This window comes from Sus scrofa, chromosome 12 (assembly GCF_000003025.6).
Source record: "Sus scrofa isolate TJ Tabasco breed Duroc chromosome 12, Sscrofa11.1, whole genome shotgun sequence".
NCBI classification, from domain to species: domain Eukaryota; kingdom Metazoa; phylum Chordata; class Mammalia; order Artiodactyla; family Suidae; genus Sus; species Sus scrofa.
In genome coordinates, this window is record NC_010454.4 from 49,557,451 (window position 1) to 49,572,946 (window position 15,496).

The window sequence follows — 15,496 nt, forward strand, 5'->3', positions numbered from 1 at the left end:
AACTACTTCGACTGATTAACAAACTCAGCTAAGGAGCAGGCTATAAGATTAACATTCACAAATCAGTCGCATTTCTGTATACTGACGATGAAATATTACATTGGGAATACAGAAATACCATACCCTTTAAAATTGCACCCCAAAAAATCAAATACCTGGGAATACACCTGACCAAGGAGGTATAGGACTTATATGCCAAGAACTATAAAACATTAGTCAAGGAAATTGAAGAAGACATAAAGAAATGGAAAGCTACTCCATGCTCCTGGGTTGGAAAAATTCATATGGTAAAAATGGCCACACCACTCAAAACAATCTACAGATTCAATGCAACCCCTGTCAAATTTTTTCCCAGAGCTAGAACAAACAATCCAAAAGTTTATATGGAACCACAAAAGACCCAGGATTGCCAAAGCAATTCTGAGCAACAAAAACCAAGCAGGACGCATAACTCTCCCAGACTTCAGGCAATGTTACAAAGCCAAAACAGACAGACCGACCAATGGAACCCAAAACAGAGAACCCAGAGATAAACCCAGACACCTATGGCCAACTAATCTTTGACAAAGCAGGCAAGAACATTAAATGGGAAAAAGAAACTCTATTCAGCAAGAATTGCTGCGAAACCTGGACAGCTGCACGCAAATCAATGACACTGGAACACACCCTCACACCAGGCACAAAAATAAACTCAAGATGGCTGAAAGACTTCAACATAAGACAAGACACCATCAAACTCCTGGAACAGAACATACGCAAAACATTCCCTGACATCAACCTTACAAACGTTCTCTCAGGTCAGTCTCCCAAAGCAACACAAATAAAAGCAAAAACAAACCAATCGGACCTAATCAAACGGACAAGCTTTTGCACAGCAAAGGAAACCAAAAAGAACACAAAGAGACAACTTACAGGATGGGAGAAAATCGTGTCAAACGATGCAACTGACAAGGCCTTAATCTCTAGAATGTACAAACACCTTACACAACTCAACAGCAAAAAAGCCAACAACCCAATGGGAAAATGGACAAAGGACCCGAAAAGACATTTCTCCAAGGAAGATATACAGACGGCCAACAAGCACATGCAAACATGCTCGACATCCCTCACTATTAGAGAAATGCAAATCAAAACGACCATGAGATACAACCTCACACCAGTCAGAATGGCCATCATTAAGAAGTCCACAAATAACAAATGCTGGAGGGGGTGTGGAGAAAAAGGAACCCTCCTGCACTGTTAGTGGGAATGTAAGCTGCTACAGCCACTATGGAGAACAGTATGCAGGTACCCTAGAAATCTATACAAAGAACTACTATACGACCCAGCAACCCCACTCTTGGGCGTATATCAGGACAAAACTGGTTTAAAAAGACACATGTACCCGCATGTTCACTGCAGCTCTATTCACAATAGCCAAGACATGGAAACAAACCAAATGTCCACTGAGAGACGACTGGATTCGGAAGACGCCATATATACACACAAGGGACTACTACTCAGCCATAAAAAAGAACAAAATAATGATCGTTTGCAAATAATCGTTTGCAGCAACGTGGATGGAACTAGCAACTCTCATTCTGAGTGAAGTAAGTCAGAAAGAGAAAGACAAATCCCATGATATCACTCATATCTGGTATCTCATACACACCACAAATGAACCTTTCCACAGAAACCAAAATCATGGACTTGGAATACAGACCTGTGGTTGCCCCAGGGAAGGGGAACCGAGTGGGAGGGGTTGGGAGCATGGGGTTAATGGATGCAAACTACTGCTCTTGGAATGGATTTACGATGAGATCTTACTGTTAGCACTGAAAACTATGTCTAGATACTTACTTTGCAGCACGACAATGGGAGAAAAAATTAGGTATACCTGAATGTGTAACTGGGTCCCCATGCTATACAGTGCAAACAAAACAGTAAGAAAAAATTGGGTTGTGCTGATTGTTGTACAAATATAAATGTAATAAAATTCATTGAGGAGTTCCCGTCGTGGTGCAGTGGTTAACGAATCCAACTAGGAACCATGAGGTTGTGGGTTCGATCCCTGCTCTTGCTCAGTGGGTTAACGATCTGGAGTTGCTGTGAGCTATGGTGTAGGTCGCAACGTGGCTCAAATCCCGCCTTGCTGTGGCTCTGGTGTAGGCTGGCAGCTACAGCTCTGATTAGACGCCTAGCCTAGGAACCTCCATATGCAGCGAGAAGCACCCCTAGGAAAGGCAAAAAGACAAATAAATAAATAAATAAATAAAATGATCTTTAAAAAAATAAAAAAATAAAAGATAAAATAAAATTCACTGAGTAATAAAAATAAAGTTTAAAGAACCCGTTTAGGACAGGTAAGATGAAGAGTAAGAAATGTGAGCATTAACCAGTATAGACCTGGGGATACAGAGTATTGTTTAAAGTAGGTGTGAGGTTTTATAAACATATTCAATTAGTTGTTGAGCAACTGGAAAGAAAGATCAATTCCAGGTTTCTAAATGATGCTGCTTAGGATCACCTGGGTAAAACAAAGAGCGAGACCCTGCTAGCAAGTCCCTGAGATCCCCTTTTCAAGTTCAACTCCATACTTCCACTCTATCTCACTTGCTTGCTGGGAAATTTCATACTAAGTTTTTTCACAAAAACAATACAGAGGAAAAAAGAACTCTAGGTTACAAGCCCAGGATTAATGTGAACAGTTTACTGCATAAAATTATATGAACATCCCAAGCTTCAGCAACATAGAGAGAAGGGAGTTTTCCTTTTCCAAAAGACTCTTCCCAGGGCTCCCTTCATGTCTCTGTTCCTCAGGCTGTAGATGAAGGGGTTCAGCATGGGGGTCACCACAGTGTACATCATAGCCATGACCGTCTCCTTCACAGTAGAATTTTTAGCTGATGGGCACAAATAGAGAGCAATTACTGTCCCATAGAACAGTGACACCACAGAGAGGTGGGAGCCACAGGTAGAGAAAGCCTTGCGGATACCCCTAGTAGAAGGGACCCTGAGGATGGAGGAGACAATCCGTGCATAGGACATGACGATGAGTAGGAACGGAATGACAAGAATGAGCCCCCCCATGATAAATATCACCAACTCATTAATGCCCGTGTCAGAGCAGGACAGCTTCAGCAGAGCAGACAAATCACAGAAAAAGTGGGGGATCACGTTGTCCCCACAAAAACACAGTCTGGCCATGAGCAGGGTGTGCAGCATGGCGTGCAACGTGGTCAGCAGCCAGCACAGCACCACCAAGGAGAGACAGAGCTTGGGGCTCATGATGGTGGTGTAGCGCAGGGGGAAGTAGATGGCCACGTAGCGGTCATAGGCCATGGCCACAAGGAGGAAGCTCTCCAGGTCTCCAAAGAAGAGGAAGAAATACATTTGGGTCAGGCAGCCGGCATAGGGGATGGATGGATGTTGGCTCTGCATATTCTGAAGCAATTTGGGCATGGTGACAGAGGAAAAGCAGAGGTCAGAGAAAGACAAATTGCTGAGGAAAAAATACATGGGCGTGTGGAGGTGGGCGTCCAGGCAAATGAGAACCATGATGAGGAGGTTCCCCAGGACGGTGCTAAGATACACGGCCAGGAACAGAGCACAGAACAGGCTTCGATGCTCCGCCTCAATGGGCAGTCCCAGCAGGAGGAACTCTGAAACAACCGTTTGATTTCTTCCTGTCATGCTCTTTCTCCAAGGTCCTCAAGAGGAAAGGACAGTGTCCATGAAAACCTGAAGTTAAAAATGAACATCAGTATACGATCCATGGTCTGCTACATGCTCTGCAAAAATACCTTAGCTCACGCTCACCCCAATAATGACCATCTCTATACTATTTCAAATCTCCACAAACAGAATCCCTATGAGGGGAACTGACGCTCTTACTTTACTTCCCTTCAACATGAAACAACATTCCAACTTGCCAAAAACACTCATTTCGTTTTTTCCTGCTTGGCCACCCTCATGGCACAGGGAAGTTCCCCCAGACCAGGGGTCGAACCCGAAACAAAGCTGTGACCTATGCCACAGCTGCAGCAACACACCCTGGATCCCGAACTCACTGCACTGGGCCAGGATCGACCCCATGCCAGTTCAGATACAACGCTGGACTCTCCCCCACCGCACGACAGCACAAACACCCTAAAACTCTCTTATTTATCCCTTAGATTCTGAGACACAGCGTATACTGGTTTTCCTCAAACCTGCCTGGCCAGACATCGTGAATAACTACAACTGGCTTCTCTTTGGTTCACAGCTTCAAGTTGACGGATGTCCTAGGACCTTTACCCACAGGCGGTTCTCCTCTAATTCCATGTACCTTCCAGGAAACCTCACCTACTCCAATGGCTTTAGACATCCATTTAGGTGTCTCGCTAACCTAGTCAAAAAATACTCAACTGCTTCATGATTAGCTTTCTCCGACGGCATCACATGCATTTTCAACTAAACGGATTCCAAAAGAAACACATCATCCCCTGTGCCCTTCTCCCAACTCCCTCCTCCTCTCATCTCCGCAGCTCAGAAAAAGAGTTTCACAGGCTCCAGATGAAACCATGACAGTTTTCTTTCATTCCCTCCTTTCTCTCATCAACATCCTTAGATCCTTAGATCAGCCTACCTGGCATCACATCTTGTCTGGACTGTTGGAACCAGCTCTGAATTCATCTCCCTGCTGCCGTGCTTGGAACCCTCTATGTCAGTATCCTTCATCACACGAGGCCTTTGAAGATGGAGAACCGGTGACCTTGCTCCACAAAGTCTCCCTGCACTCTCAATGCTCTTGACATGAAGGCAGAGTCCTTAAAGCCGAATGCCTTTCAGAGGTGACTCATAACCTAACCCTTGCCTGCCTCCATAGCTTCATCTGGCCGCCACACTACACTCACAGCTCACGCTCCAGCAATGCGGGACTTAAATGCAACCATCTTGCCCCAGCATCCGGCATCTGCTGCTCCTCTTCCCCAGCATCTTCTTCCTTCGGCGCCCTCCACGTGGCCTGCCCCCATTTATCCTTCTCACAGATTGCATGCCGCTAACCCAGCAAACCTTCCCTGTCTCCCCAGACCAGGCGACACCCACTGCTCTGTTTCCAAGCATCCCGTGCTCCTCCCACGACACGCCAGGCCAAGGGGATTATTTCCTCGTAGCCACCTTCCCTGCCAGACAAGAGAGGCCACGCAGGAAACACCACGTCTACAACTGCCTTCACAACTACAGCAGAGCTAGCACACGGCACACTGCCTGGATAGGGGTCGTGTTTCCTAAAGACTTACTGCCTGTGCTTTAGGCTGAGACATGCATTCCTCCAACGTGAAAGGCAGCAAAACGCCTTTTCGGTTAGAACCACCACTCCTACTCAATCTTCCCAGGACAAGAACATGCTAGCCTCAACCATTCAGCACTAAAGCTCACGTTTTATTACAAAATGTAGGGACGTAGTCTCGTCCCCACAGAATATGACACGGTGCTTCAAACACACTGCAATTTCACTATCAGACGATGGACGATGGGGATATTAGACATACATGCACGTATACACATGGAGTTGGAGAGACAGACAGAACGCCCCACTGGATCTCAGTCTCTGGTTAAGCCTAACTCTCGCCGGGGTGCCTCAAAGCTGACAAAGAAAGCACACGACAAGCACGAAGAGATGGGGGACCCTCCTTCACTGAACACATAACGGAGTCCCACTGCTGGGATTTGCACCCCTTGATGCCAGTTGACCCGGACACAGTAACAGGATTTAACACACGGCCGCAGCTACTGGCATCACAGTGGGAAGAAACACGTAGCAGAAATCACTCACCAGGCTTCTCGGAATTTTGTTTCCCTGATAACTGCGTGGGACCTGACTCCTGTGCTGACAGTATGACTGGGGATGACAAACCAGAGGCAGCACTTGAGGATCCCGGCGCTGCTGATGCAACGAGCCCCTCACCTTCTTCACCCTTTCAATCAGGAGTTCTCGGCACATACCAATCCCCTCAGGCAGTGCTTCTTAAATGTAATCTCCATGCAAACCACCTTGGAGCTCTGGGTTCACACTGCTTCCGAGTCTGCAGGCCAACTTCTACATTTTAAATTAGCACCCAGGTACGTACGGTTCATGCCGCGGTCCACGGACTACACCCTGAGGAGCAAGGATACACCTCGCTTTTCAACAGAAATATGACCACTCACCCCTCAGTGACTGCTAACCACAGTCTGTGAGAAGAGGGCTGCACAAAGCTGTTCAAAGCTCAGAGGTGCTTCTGAAGTAGAACAAGGGGTCGGAGCTATTCCATTAATGCCTACCTCAAGAGCTGTTATTTTGTTGAAATGACGCAAACTGTGGAAGTAGACTCTATATTAAGTAATATTTCTTAATGCTATCACTAATAAAAGCATGGTGACAAGTGAAACTTAATAAAAATACTTCTCAAATGTGGAGAAACCAGGGGAGGCAGAGACATGGAGAAGGGGCGGGTTCTCGCACCCCGAGACCTTCTGCAGAACATCGCACAACCTGGAAAACAAGAGCCTCAGGTTGGAAGAACCCTAAGGGAGCAGCTCAGCTGCCCTCTGCCCAACTTACCCTGTGTGTCTGAGGGGGACTCCAGGACCCTGACCCAAGATCCTGCTCCCCTTTATCCACTAAGGCATGTGAAAGAGCCTCTGCCACCCTCACCTTCGTCTGCAAAAGCTCTTCTCCTGTCTACGGTTCTAATCATCCCTGGGCCCAAAGGGCCCTGGATCCCAGAGGAGTCCAGATCCTGGAAGAATTCATTAAAGACAAAGTAATTATCCAAGGCCTCTCTAGGACAAAGGCTCTCCAACTCCTGAACTGATTACAATCACTAATCACGCCTGACTATACACTTCAGGGAAGGTGGGGAGGGAGAGAAGCTCATGTATGAAAACTTAATCACTGCCTGTTTAGCTGATAAACAGTAGACTTTTGTGTTTGGCGCCTACACTACTACGTGTGGCTGTAGCTCACATCTGGAGGTGAAGGAAGATGGTTGGAGAGGCCATAAAATCAAGCAGGAAGCAGGCTGTGAGATCTTAAATTATCTCAGGAGTTTAGCAGGCCTTATGCTATGGGCAAGAAGAAGCCATCACTGGCCTTTGAGCATAGGGTCACTAAGGACACATATTTTGGGGCAAGATTTTCAGGCTGGTCAACCTCTTACCACAATCCACTTCCTTATAAACACACCTCAGAGGAGAGAGAAACCTGCAGTTAACACTTACGGGCCAAATACATGCAGACACATGGAAAGTACTGGAATGAGAGAAAAATTAAACTCTCCCCAGATATACTCCATTTTCCTCAGGCCAAGAAAGAAACCCGGATGTGTAATCTACTGAGGCATGTCTAGCTCCTCACTTCTACAGGAAAACCTTAGCAGCTCCCCGCCACCACCATCTCTGGAACCTCCATATGTGTCCAATTACCTCCTGGTCTCTGGCACTTCCTTACCCTGAAATTGACTACAAGGCCATAAAACATTTACAACTCCTCCCCCCCCCCCCCCCCGCTACTCTGGCATCATCTCTGCTGTATGGGTCCTTCCCATGGTGGTAGCATGCAAACCTTGATTCCTAGGGAAAATGTTTCCTCCTGGGGCTTTCCTTATTGGGTCGTTATAGTTTCATGAACATTTGTTATGGTGGATGAAAATCACTAAGAGGCAATCAGAGAATTCCCGCAGAATTTCAGATATGGTCCTGTCCATTCCACTTGTGTACAGCAGCCCAGTTTTCCCCTGGTAATCGATATACCACCCCAAACAGAATGACAACCCTGTCCCTATATCAGGTCACATAAGAACCACAGTTGTTATACACTTGAAACCAATATAACATTACATTAATGACTATGTAATTATAATAGCTGTAGCTCCGATTTGTCACTTAGTCTGGGAACCTCCATATGCCACGGGTGCAGCCCTAGAAAGCAAAAGAAATAAACAGATAATCAATGGCTGATTGAAAATCGTGGCTCATTTGATGCTGTACACCTGGAACTTGTGTAATATTGTCCACCCACCATATCTCAACTGAAAAATCAATGGCTGATTGATACGCGAGTGGATCTATTTTTGGACTCTGTTCACTATTCTATACTCTCTATACTGATCTACATTTCTATCTTTCCTCAAATGTCACACTTTCCTGATTACTTAACTGAATCTGGAAATCAGACCATGTGAGTCTTGATATTTCTTCTTCGTTCCAAAATCAAACTTGCTTTTTCAGTTGCCTTGCCTTGATACATACATTTTACAATCAGACTGTCAATTTGCATTCCAAAAATCCTGCTGAATGGTTGATTGGAATCGTGTTTAAACTTTAGCTAAGTTTCAGAAGCGCCAACTACTTAAGACTATCGGGTCTTCCACTTCATGAACATGGGCTATCTACCCATTTCCTTAGATCTCTGCTATTTCCTCAGTCAACGTGACTTTTCACATACATCTTGCAAATGTTATGTTTGATTTATGCCCAAGTATTTAATAGCTGGGTGCTCTTGTAATTGGTACTTTAAAATTTTTAACTTTCCACATGTTCGTAACCAGTTTTTTAACTTTCCACCTGCTTATATTAATACTTATATGCAAAAATGTAACTTTTAAACATATTGACCTTATATCCTATGATCATGTTAAACGCACTTATTAGTTCTAAAAACTGGATTTACATTCCTTGGGATTTTCCACACAGATGCTCATGTTGTCTGTGAATGGAGATGGTTTCCTTTCTTACTTCCCAAACTGTACGTTTTCATTTCTTTTTCTTGCCCTTTTTCATTTCCTAGGACTTCCAGTAAAATTCTGAATAAGAGCAGGAAGAGCAAACATTTTCACTTTGTTCCTGGTCTTAGGTGAAAGGATTCAACTTTTACCTTAACTCACATATGACATACAGTTTGCTGGAAGGTGCTCTTCCACCAGACTGAGGAAGTTTTTGTCTATTCCCAGTCTGATGAGAGTCTTAATCACAAATTTCTTAAGTTAATGTTGAATTTTCTTTGCCAAAGTTTTTTCCTCCACCTACTGTGATGATCTTCTTTTCCAAGTCAATCTCCCTTTTTAATAGCAAAGGGCCACTTGGAGCAATGTGACAATATCCACATCCACATAACTACATTTTGGAATGTGACTTTAATTCAGTAGTCTCCTCGGGGTTTCACACGACGCGGGTTTGTTGGTTTGTTTGTTTTTCATCATTGTGGATTTTTTTTCTTTAGGTGTTGATATGAGCATTTAGATTTATTGGATTTTGAATGTTGAAACAGCTTCTCTTGCTGATTTTTTCATTTTGCTTTTTAGGGCTGCACCTGCAGCACATGGAGGTTTCCCAGCTAGGGATCAAGTCTGGGCTACAGCTGCGACCTACACCACAGCTCATGGCAATGGCAGATCCTTAACCCACTGAGCAAGGCCAGGGACCAAACCCGCACCCTCATGGATGCTAGTCGGGTTTGTCAACCACTGAGCCACGACGGGAACTCCCAAAACTTTTCTTTTTTTAAATACATGCGGTTCAGAGCAAAGAAGGTTATCAGGGATAAAGAGAGGCACTACATAACACTAAATGGTCATAACAACCTTAACAACATATATGCACCCAACAAAAGAGCATCAAAATGTGTGAGGCAAAAAATGGCAAGGAGAAGTAAATGAATCCACTGTTACACTTGGAGACTTCAATAGCCCGCCCTCAGAAACAGACAGATCCAGCAAGCAGAAAATCAGTAAGGACACAGCTGAATTCAACAACATCATCAGCACTGAGTATCATAGACATCTATGGATTATTTCAACCAACAACAGTAGAACATACATTTTTCTCAGGTTCGTACACAATATACACCAAGGTACACCACATTCAAGGCCACAAAATACACTTTAAAATTTTTAAACACTAGACATCATATGATGTCTGCTCTCAAACCACAATGGAATTAAACTAGATAGAAATCAATAACAGAAACACAACTAGAAAATTCCAAAATATAAGGCAACTAAACATACACCTCTAAATTACACATGGGTCCAAGAAGATACATCGAGGTAAGATTGAAAATATTTCGAACTAAATGAAAATGAAAACACAATCTATCAAAAGCACTGCTTAGACAGAAACTTACAGCACTGAATGCACAAGTTAGAAAAGAAAAGAGATCCAAAATCAATCATCTAAGCTTCCACCTTAGGAAACTAGAAAAGGAAGGGCAAATTAACCCCAAAGTAAGCACACAAAAACAAATAATACAACCTAGAAGGGAAGTCAAGGAAGTTGAAAATAAAAAATCAATAGAGAAAAACAGTGAAACAAGTCTCGTTCTTGGAAGAGAGCAATAACACTGATAAGCCTCTAGCCGAGCTAACTAAGAAATAAGAGAGGGGACACAATTTACAAACACAAAAAATGAAAAAGAGGACATCACCATAGATTGCCTGGACATGAAAAGGATAATAAAAAACTACTACGAACAACTCCACAGACCACAAATTTGATAACCTAGGTGAAATGGACTAATTTCTGGAAACACGCAATTTGCCAAAACTCACACAAGAAGAAACAGACAATCCCAATATGTTCTATATATTTTTTTAATTGAATCAATAATTGACAACATACCAAAATAGAAGGTACCAAGCCCAAATGGGTTTCCTGGGAAATTCTACTCAACACTTAAGACAGAAATTATACTCACTCTTACCTTTAAGGACACATATATGCTCAAGGGTAGGGACAGAAAAAATACTTCATTCAAGTGGAAACCACAAGAGAGCAGGGGAAGCTATAGTTATATTAGACAAAATAGACTTTAACTAGAATTAGTAACAATTAACAAAGAAAGTCATTATGTAAGGACAAGGGAGTCAATTTATCAAGAAGATATACCTTTTCCTTAGAGGAGACCATAAGGAAACAGGTGGACCAGTGTTGGAAAGCTACACAATGTCATAGGTGGAGCTAAGATTGAAAAATGAGTTTGTCCCTGATTCCTGAAGTGGGCGGAATGAGAAGAAGAATTCATAACATCGGATATTCTGAGATCTGAAATAAGCCAGTACTGACCCACTCTGAGACCTTAGCACGTCATCAACTTCCACGCTGTTTAGTCTTTAAGACGGTGCTAAGAGTCCTTTGTGGAATCATCACAAGAGTAGAATAAGATCACAGATACAAAATGTGTTGATAAATTCCAAATCATTAACCAGGAGAGAGATACCCTTAAAGACTGAGTCTGGGATGTTTCCTTTGTGGCTCAGAGGAAATGAATCCAACTAGTATCCATGAGGATGTAGGTTCGATCCCTGGCCTCGCTCAGTGAGTTGGGGATCCAGCATTGCTGTGAGCTGGGCTATAGGTCAAAGGCTCGGCTCAGATCCCATGGTGCTCTGGCTGTGGAGTCGGCCTAAAGCTGCAGCTCTGATTCGACCCCTCGCCTGGAAACCTCCACTTGCTGTGGGTACGGCCCTAAAGAGACCAAAAAAAAAAAAAAATTATTATTTTTTAATTAAAAGCTTAGTTTAGGAGAGAGAGCCTGAAGAGTAAGAATTGTTGAGTTTTAAACAGTATAGACCTGGGAGGATAGAAGATTATTTAAAGCAGGTTTGGGATTTCTTTAAAAATGTTAAATTAGTTGTTTAACAATTTGAAAAGAAAGATCAATTCAAAGTTTTTAAATGATGCTTCTTGGCATCACCTAGCTAAAACAAAGAGCGAGACCCTGCTAGCAAGTCCCTGAGATCCCCTTTTCAAGTTCAACTCCATACTTCCACTCTATCTCACTTGCTTGCTGGGAAATTTCTTACTATGTGATTTTAGTAAAAAGATCATTAGGAAAAAAAAGACGTCTGAGTTAATATCCCAATATTAATATCAACAGTCTATTGCATTAAATTATATGAACATCCCAAGCTTCAGCAACATAGAGAGAAGGGAGTTTTCCTTTTCCAAAAGACTCTTCCCAGGGCTCCCTTCATGTCTCTGTTCCTCAGGCTGTAGATGAAGGGGTTCAGCATGGGGGTCACCACAGTGTACATCATAGCCATGACCGTCTCCTTCACAGTAGAATTTTTAGCTGATGGGCACAAATAGAGAGCAATTACTGTCCCATAGAACAGTGACACCACAGAGAGGTGGGAGCCACAGGTAGAGAAAGCCTTGCGGATACCCCTAGTAGAAGGGACCCTGAGGATGGAGGAGACAATCCGTGCATAGGACATGACGATGAGTAGGAACGGAATGACAAGAATGAGCCCCCCCATGATAAATATCACCAACTCATTAATGCCCGTGTCAGAGCAGGACAGCTTCAGCAGAGCAGACATATCACAGAAAAAGTGGGGGATCACGTTGTCCCCACAAAAACACAGTCTGGCCATGAGCAGGGTGTGCAGCATGGCGTGCAACGTGGTCAGCAGCCAGGACAACACCACCAAGGAGAGACAGAGCTTGGGGCTCATGATGGTGGTGTAGCGCAGGGGGAAGCAGATGGCCACGTAGCGGTCATAGGCCATGGCCACAAGGAGGAAGCTCTCCAGGTCTGCAAAGAAGAGGAAGAAATACATTTGGGTCAGGCAGCCGGCATAGGGGATGGATGGGTCTTGGCTCTGCATGGTCTGTAACAACTTGGGGATAGTCACAGAAGAGAAGCAGAGGTCAGAGAATGACAAATTGCTGAGAAAGAAATACATCGGTGTGTGGAGGTAAGAGTCCAATTGAATCAAGAAAGTTATGAGGAGGTTCCCCAGGACGGTGGTAAGATACATGGCCAGGAACAGAGCATAGAACAGGTTTTGATGTTCTGGTGCAATCGGCAGGCCCAGGAGGAGGAACTCTGAGATGACAGTTTTATTTCTTCCCATCATGTTTTGCGTCCAGCTTCTTTAGCAGAAAATAATCGTATCCATTAAAAATCTGAATAAAAATGAACATATTTCTGTGATGCATATATCTATTAGCGGTTCTTCAATAACGGATTTTATCCTCATTATCTGTAACAACACTCTCTGTAACCAGAAATACACTACATCTCTAAATCCAAGCCGCTTTGCAGATATTTCCTTTATTTCTCATCAATTAGCATGCAACAATATTAACTCTTGCCTGCCTTCAAAAACACTCTAATCTCGTATCTTCTACGTGCTCATGCTGGTTCTCCTTGCCATTCATTTTCAATAAATCTGATTGGTGTCTTCTCCAATAGTATCTTATATTCTGGTGTTTTCTTAGGCTTTTTCCTAAACACTGTTCTCTCATAATTCTACATACACATCCCTGAAATCAGAACCTGCCTATTCCTATGACATCAATTACCATCTAAATCTCATGGGTAAACCTCTATGACTTTCACAGCTCTATCACCAATTCCTGAGTGATTATCTTCCCATGGAGTATCACAAGCATCTTCAGCTCAACTGATCCCATATGAATTCCTGCGCTCGCCCTGCCCACTCCTTCAATTCTCTCATGCCTCAGAAAAGAAATGCAGGCTCAAGTCATAAACCTAAGAGTTTTCTTTCATTCCCTCCTTTCTGGCACTATCAGCACCCAGTCCGTCAAGTCCTACAGATTCTCCCACTTTATTCTCTTTCTAATTCATCCACTACTGTCTCAACTCTCACTACACCCCAGACCAGGGTAACATCATAACTTGTCTGTAGTATTGGAACAGCCTCTTAATTTATCTCCCTGCTTCCATGCTCACCTTCCATCAATTTCTTCAAAGTGTGGCATTCTAAGATGAAAATCTGATCACCACACTCTTAAAAATCTTCATGGATTCTCATTGCTCTTAAGATAAGGGCAAATGGTCTTTCAAGGGCAAAAAGGCACTTCATGATCTGACCCTTGCCTGCATCCACATCTTCATCTTGCCCCGTAATGACACACACTCCACTCTCTACCAATGCTGGACTTAAAAGTCACAATTTCTTGCCTCCGTCCTTTTGCACTTGCAGATCCTCCTGCATAGCACCTTCCTCCTTCTGCTCCCTTTTCATCTGGCTTGCCCTTATTTATCCAGCAGGTATATTACAAGCCACTTACTCAGCTAAATCCTCTGTTTCCCCCAGACCAGAGGAGAACGCACTGCTATGTTTCCACAGCATCCTGTGTTTGTCCTCATAGCACTCAGTGCACAGGGGTATTATTTGTTTAGAGTTGTTCTCACTATAGCAATTGTAAACGTGTCTACTGTCATGACTGCAGCAGCGCCAAACCTGGAACAGTGCCCGGATGTAGGCAATGTTTCACTTTGTGAAATATTTATTGGCTGTGTTTAAGGATGAGACATGCATTCCTCCAACTTTAAAGACAGAAAACTAATGTTATATTAAAGTATCTACTACTAAACCCTCAGAGAATAAAAACTCACTAGTTTTTGACACTTTCTCACAAAACTCCTGGATGTAACCTTAGAATTACGGAAAATATTTGACTACCTTAACCATTCTACTCTTTATCCAGAGCAGATAATCCAGTATCCACATCCAGCGTCACTTATTCCTTGTGTTGCTATCCACAGGACTGAGTGTTGGCAATGTGCAAAAAAAGTAAAACTGATGGAGATGTTCAGTAATTTGGGGTTAGGAGGAAGGAATAAAGGTAATGCCTACCCCTGAGACCTCGTGCCAACTCTCCAGACACCCACACCTCAGGGTACGCCTCAGAGCTAGGAAAATTAAGGAGGAATACGAGACATGCGAAATTCCTTTCCTCAAAGAGACATAACTGAGCCCAAACTGCAAGGATTTTCACCTTGCTGATGCCGTTTAATTGAGCTACATTAATATTTCTTTACACATGGACTTAATGTTCTGGTGTTGCAGTAGGGAAAACATCACGTGAAGCTTCATGCACTTAATTGCTTAGAATTTTGCTTTCCTGAGACATGAGCAGATCATTCTCTGGTGTCACAAGTCTCACTAGGAATCACAAACCAGAGAGTCAGCACTTGCAGGTGCTACCAGAGATCAGGAATATGAGCTTCAGCTGCTCCATGAACAACATCCTCATCCTCTTCACCTGGTAAATCAGGAGTTAGTCTGGATTGCACATAAGAATCACAAAGGGCAATGCTTCCAAAAATTTAATTTATACATGAACTCCCTAGGGGCCCTGTTAAGTGCTGGTTTTGACTGAATAGGTCTATTGAGGTGCCTAAAATTCTGTATTTTATAAGCACAAATTTTGCATTTAGTGATTCCAAATCTGTTGGTCTGTGGACCACACTGTATTTAAAAATATATATTCCTACACTCTTCTCCAATAATGCAACTGGAATCTCTGGGAAGCGGATTCTATTACATAGTCAAGGGTCAAGAACCTCTGCATTAGGGAATTCCCGTTGTATCTCAGCTGAAATGAACCATGAGGATGCGAGTTCGATCCCTGGCCTTGCTCAGTGGGTTAAGGATCCGCTGTTGCCATGAACTGTGGTGTAGGTCACAGATGTGGCTCAGATCCCGAGTTGCTGTGGCTGTGGTGTAGGCCAGCAGCT

At 43.5% G+C, this 15,496-nt stretch overlaps 2 protein-coding genes across 2 annotated transcripts; both read right to left on the bottom strand.

Moving 5' to 3' along the window:
- Window positions 2,305-7,475, bottom strand: LOC110256092 (olfactory receptor-like protein DTMT). Its single transcript, XM_021067670.1, has one exon. It carries the CDS (start codon window positions 3,670-3,672, stop codon window positions 2,722-2,724), a length of 951 nt encoding a protein of 316 aa, XP_020923329.1. The 5' UTR covers window positions 3,673-7,475; the 3' UTR covers window positions 2,305-2,721.
- On the bottom strand, window positions 11,387-15,338 carry LOC110256093 (olfactory receptor 1E5-like). The gene has a single exon (XM_021067671.1). It carries the CDS (start codon window positions 12,861-12,863, stop codon window positions 11,913-11,915), a length of 951 nt encoding a protein of 316 aa, XP_020923330.1. The 5' UTR covers window positions 12,864-15,338; the 3' UTR covers window positions 11,387-11,912.

Coding starts and splice junctions, on each gene's coding strand:
- LOC110256092 (XM_021067670.1), bottom strand. CDS start 3,672: ATGACAGGAAGAAATCAAACGGTTGTTTCAGAGTTCCTCCTGCTGGGA.
- LOC110256093 (XM_021067671.1), bottom strand. CDS start 12,863: ATGATGGGAAGAAATAAAACTGTCATCTCAGAGTTCCTCCTCCTGGGC.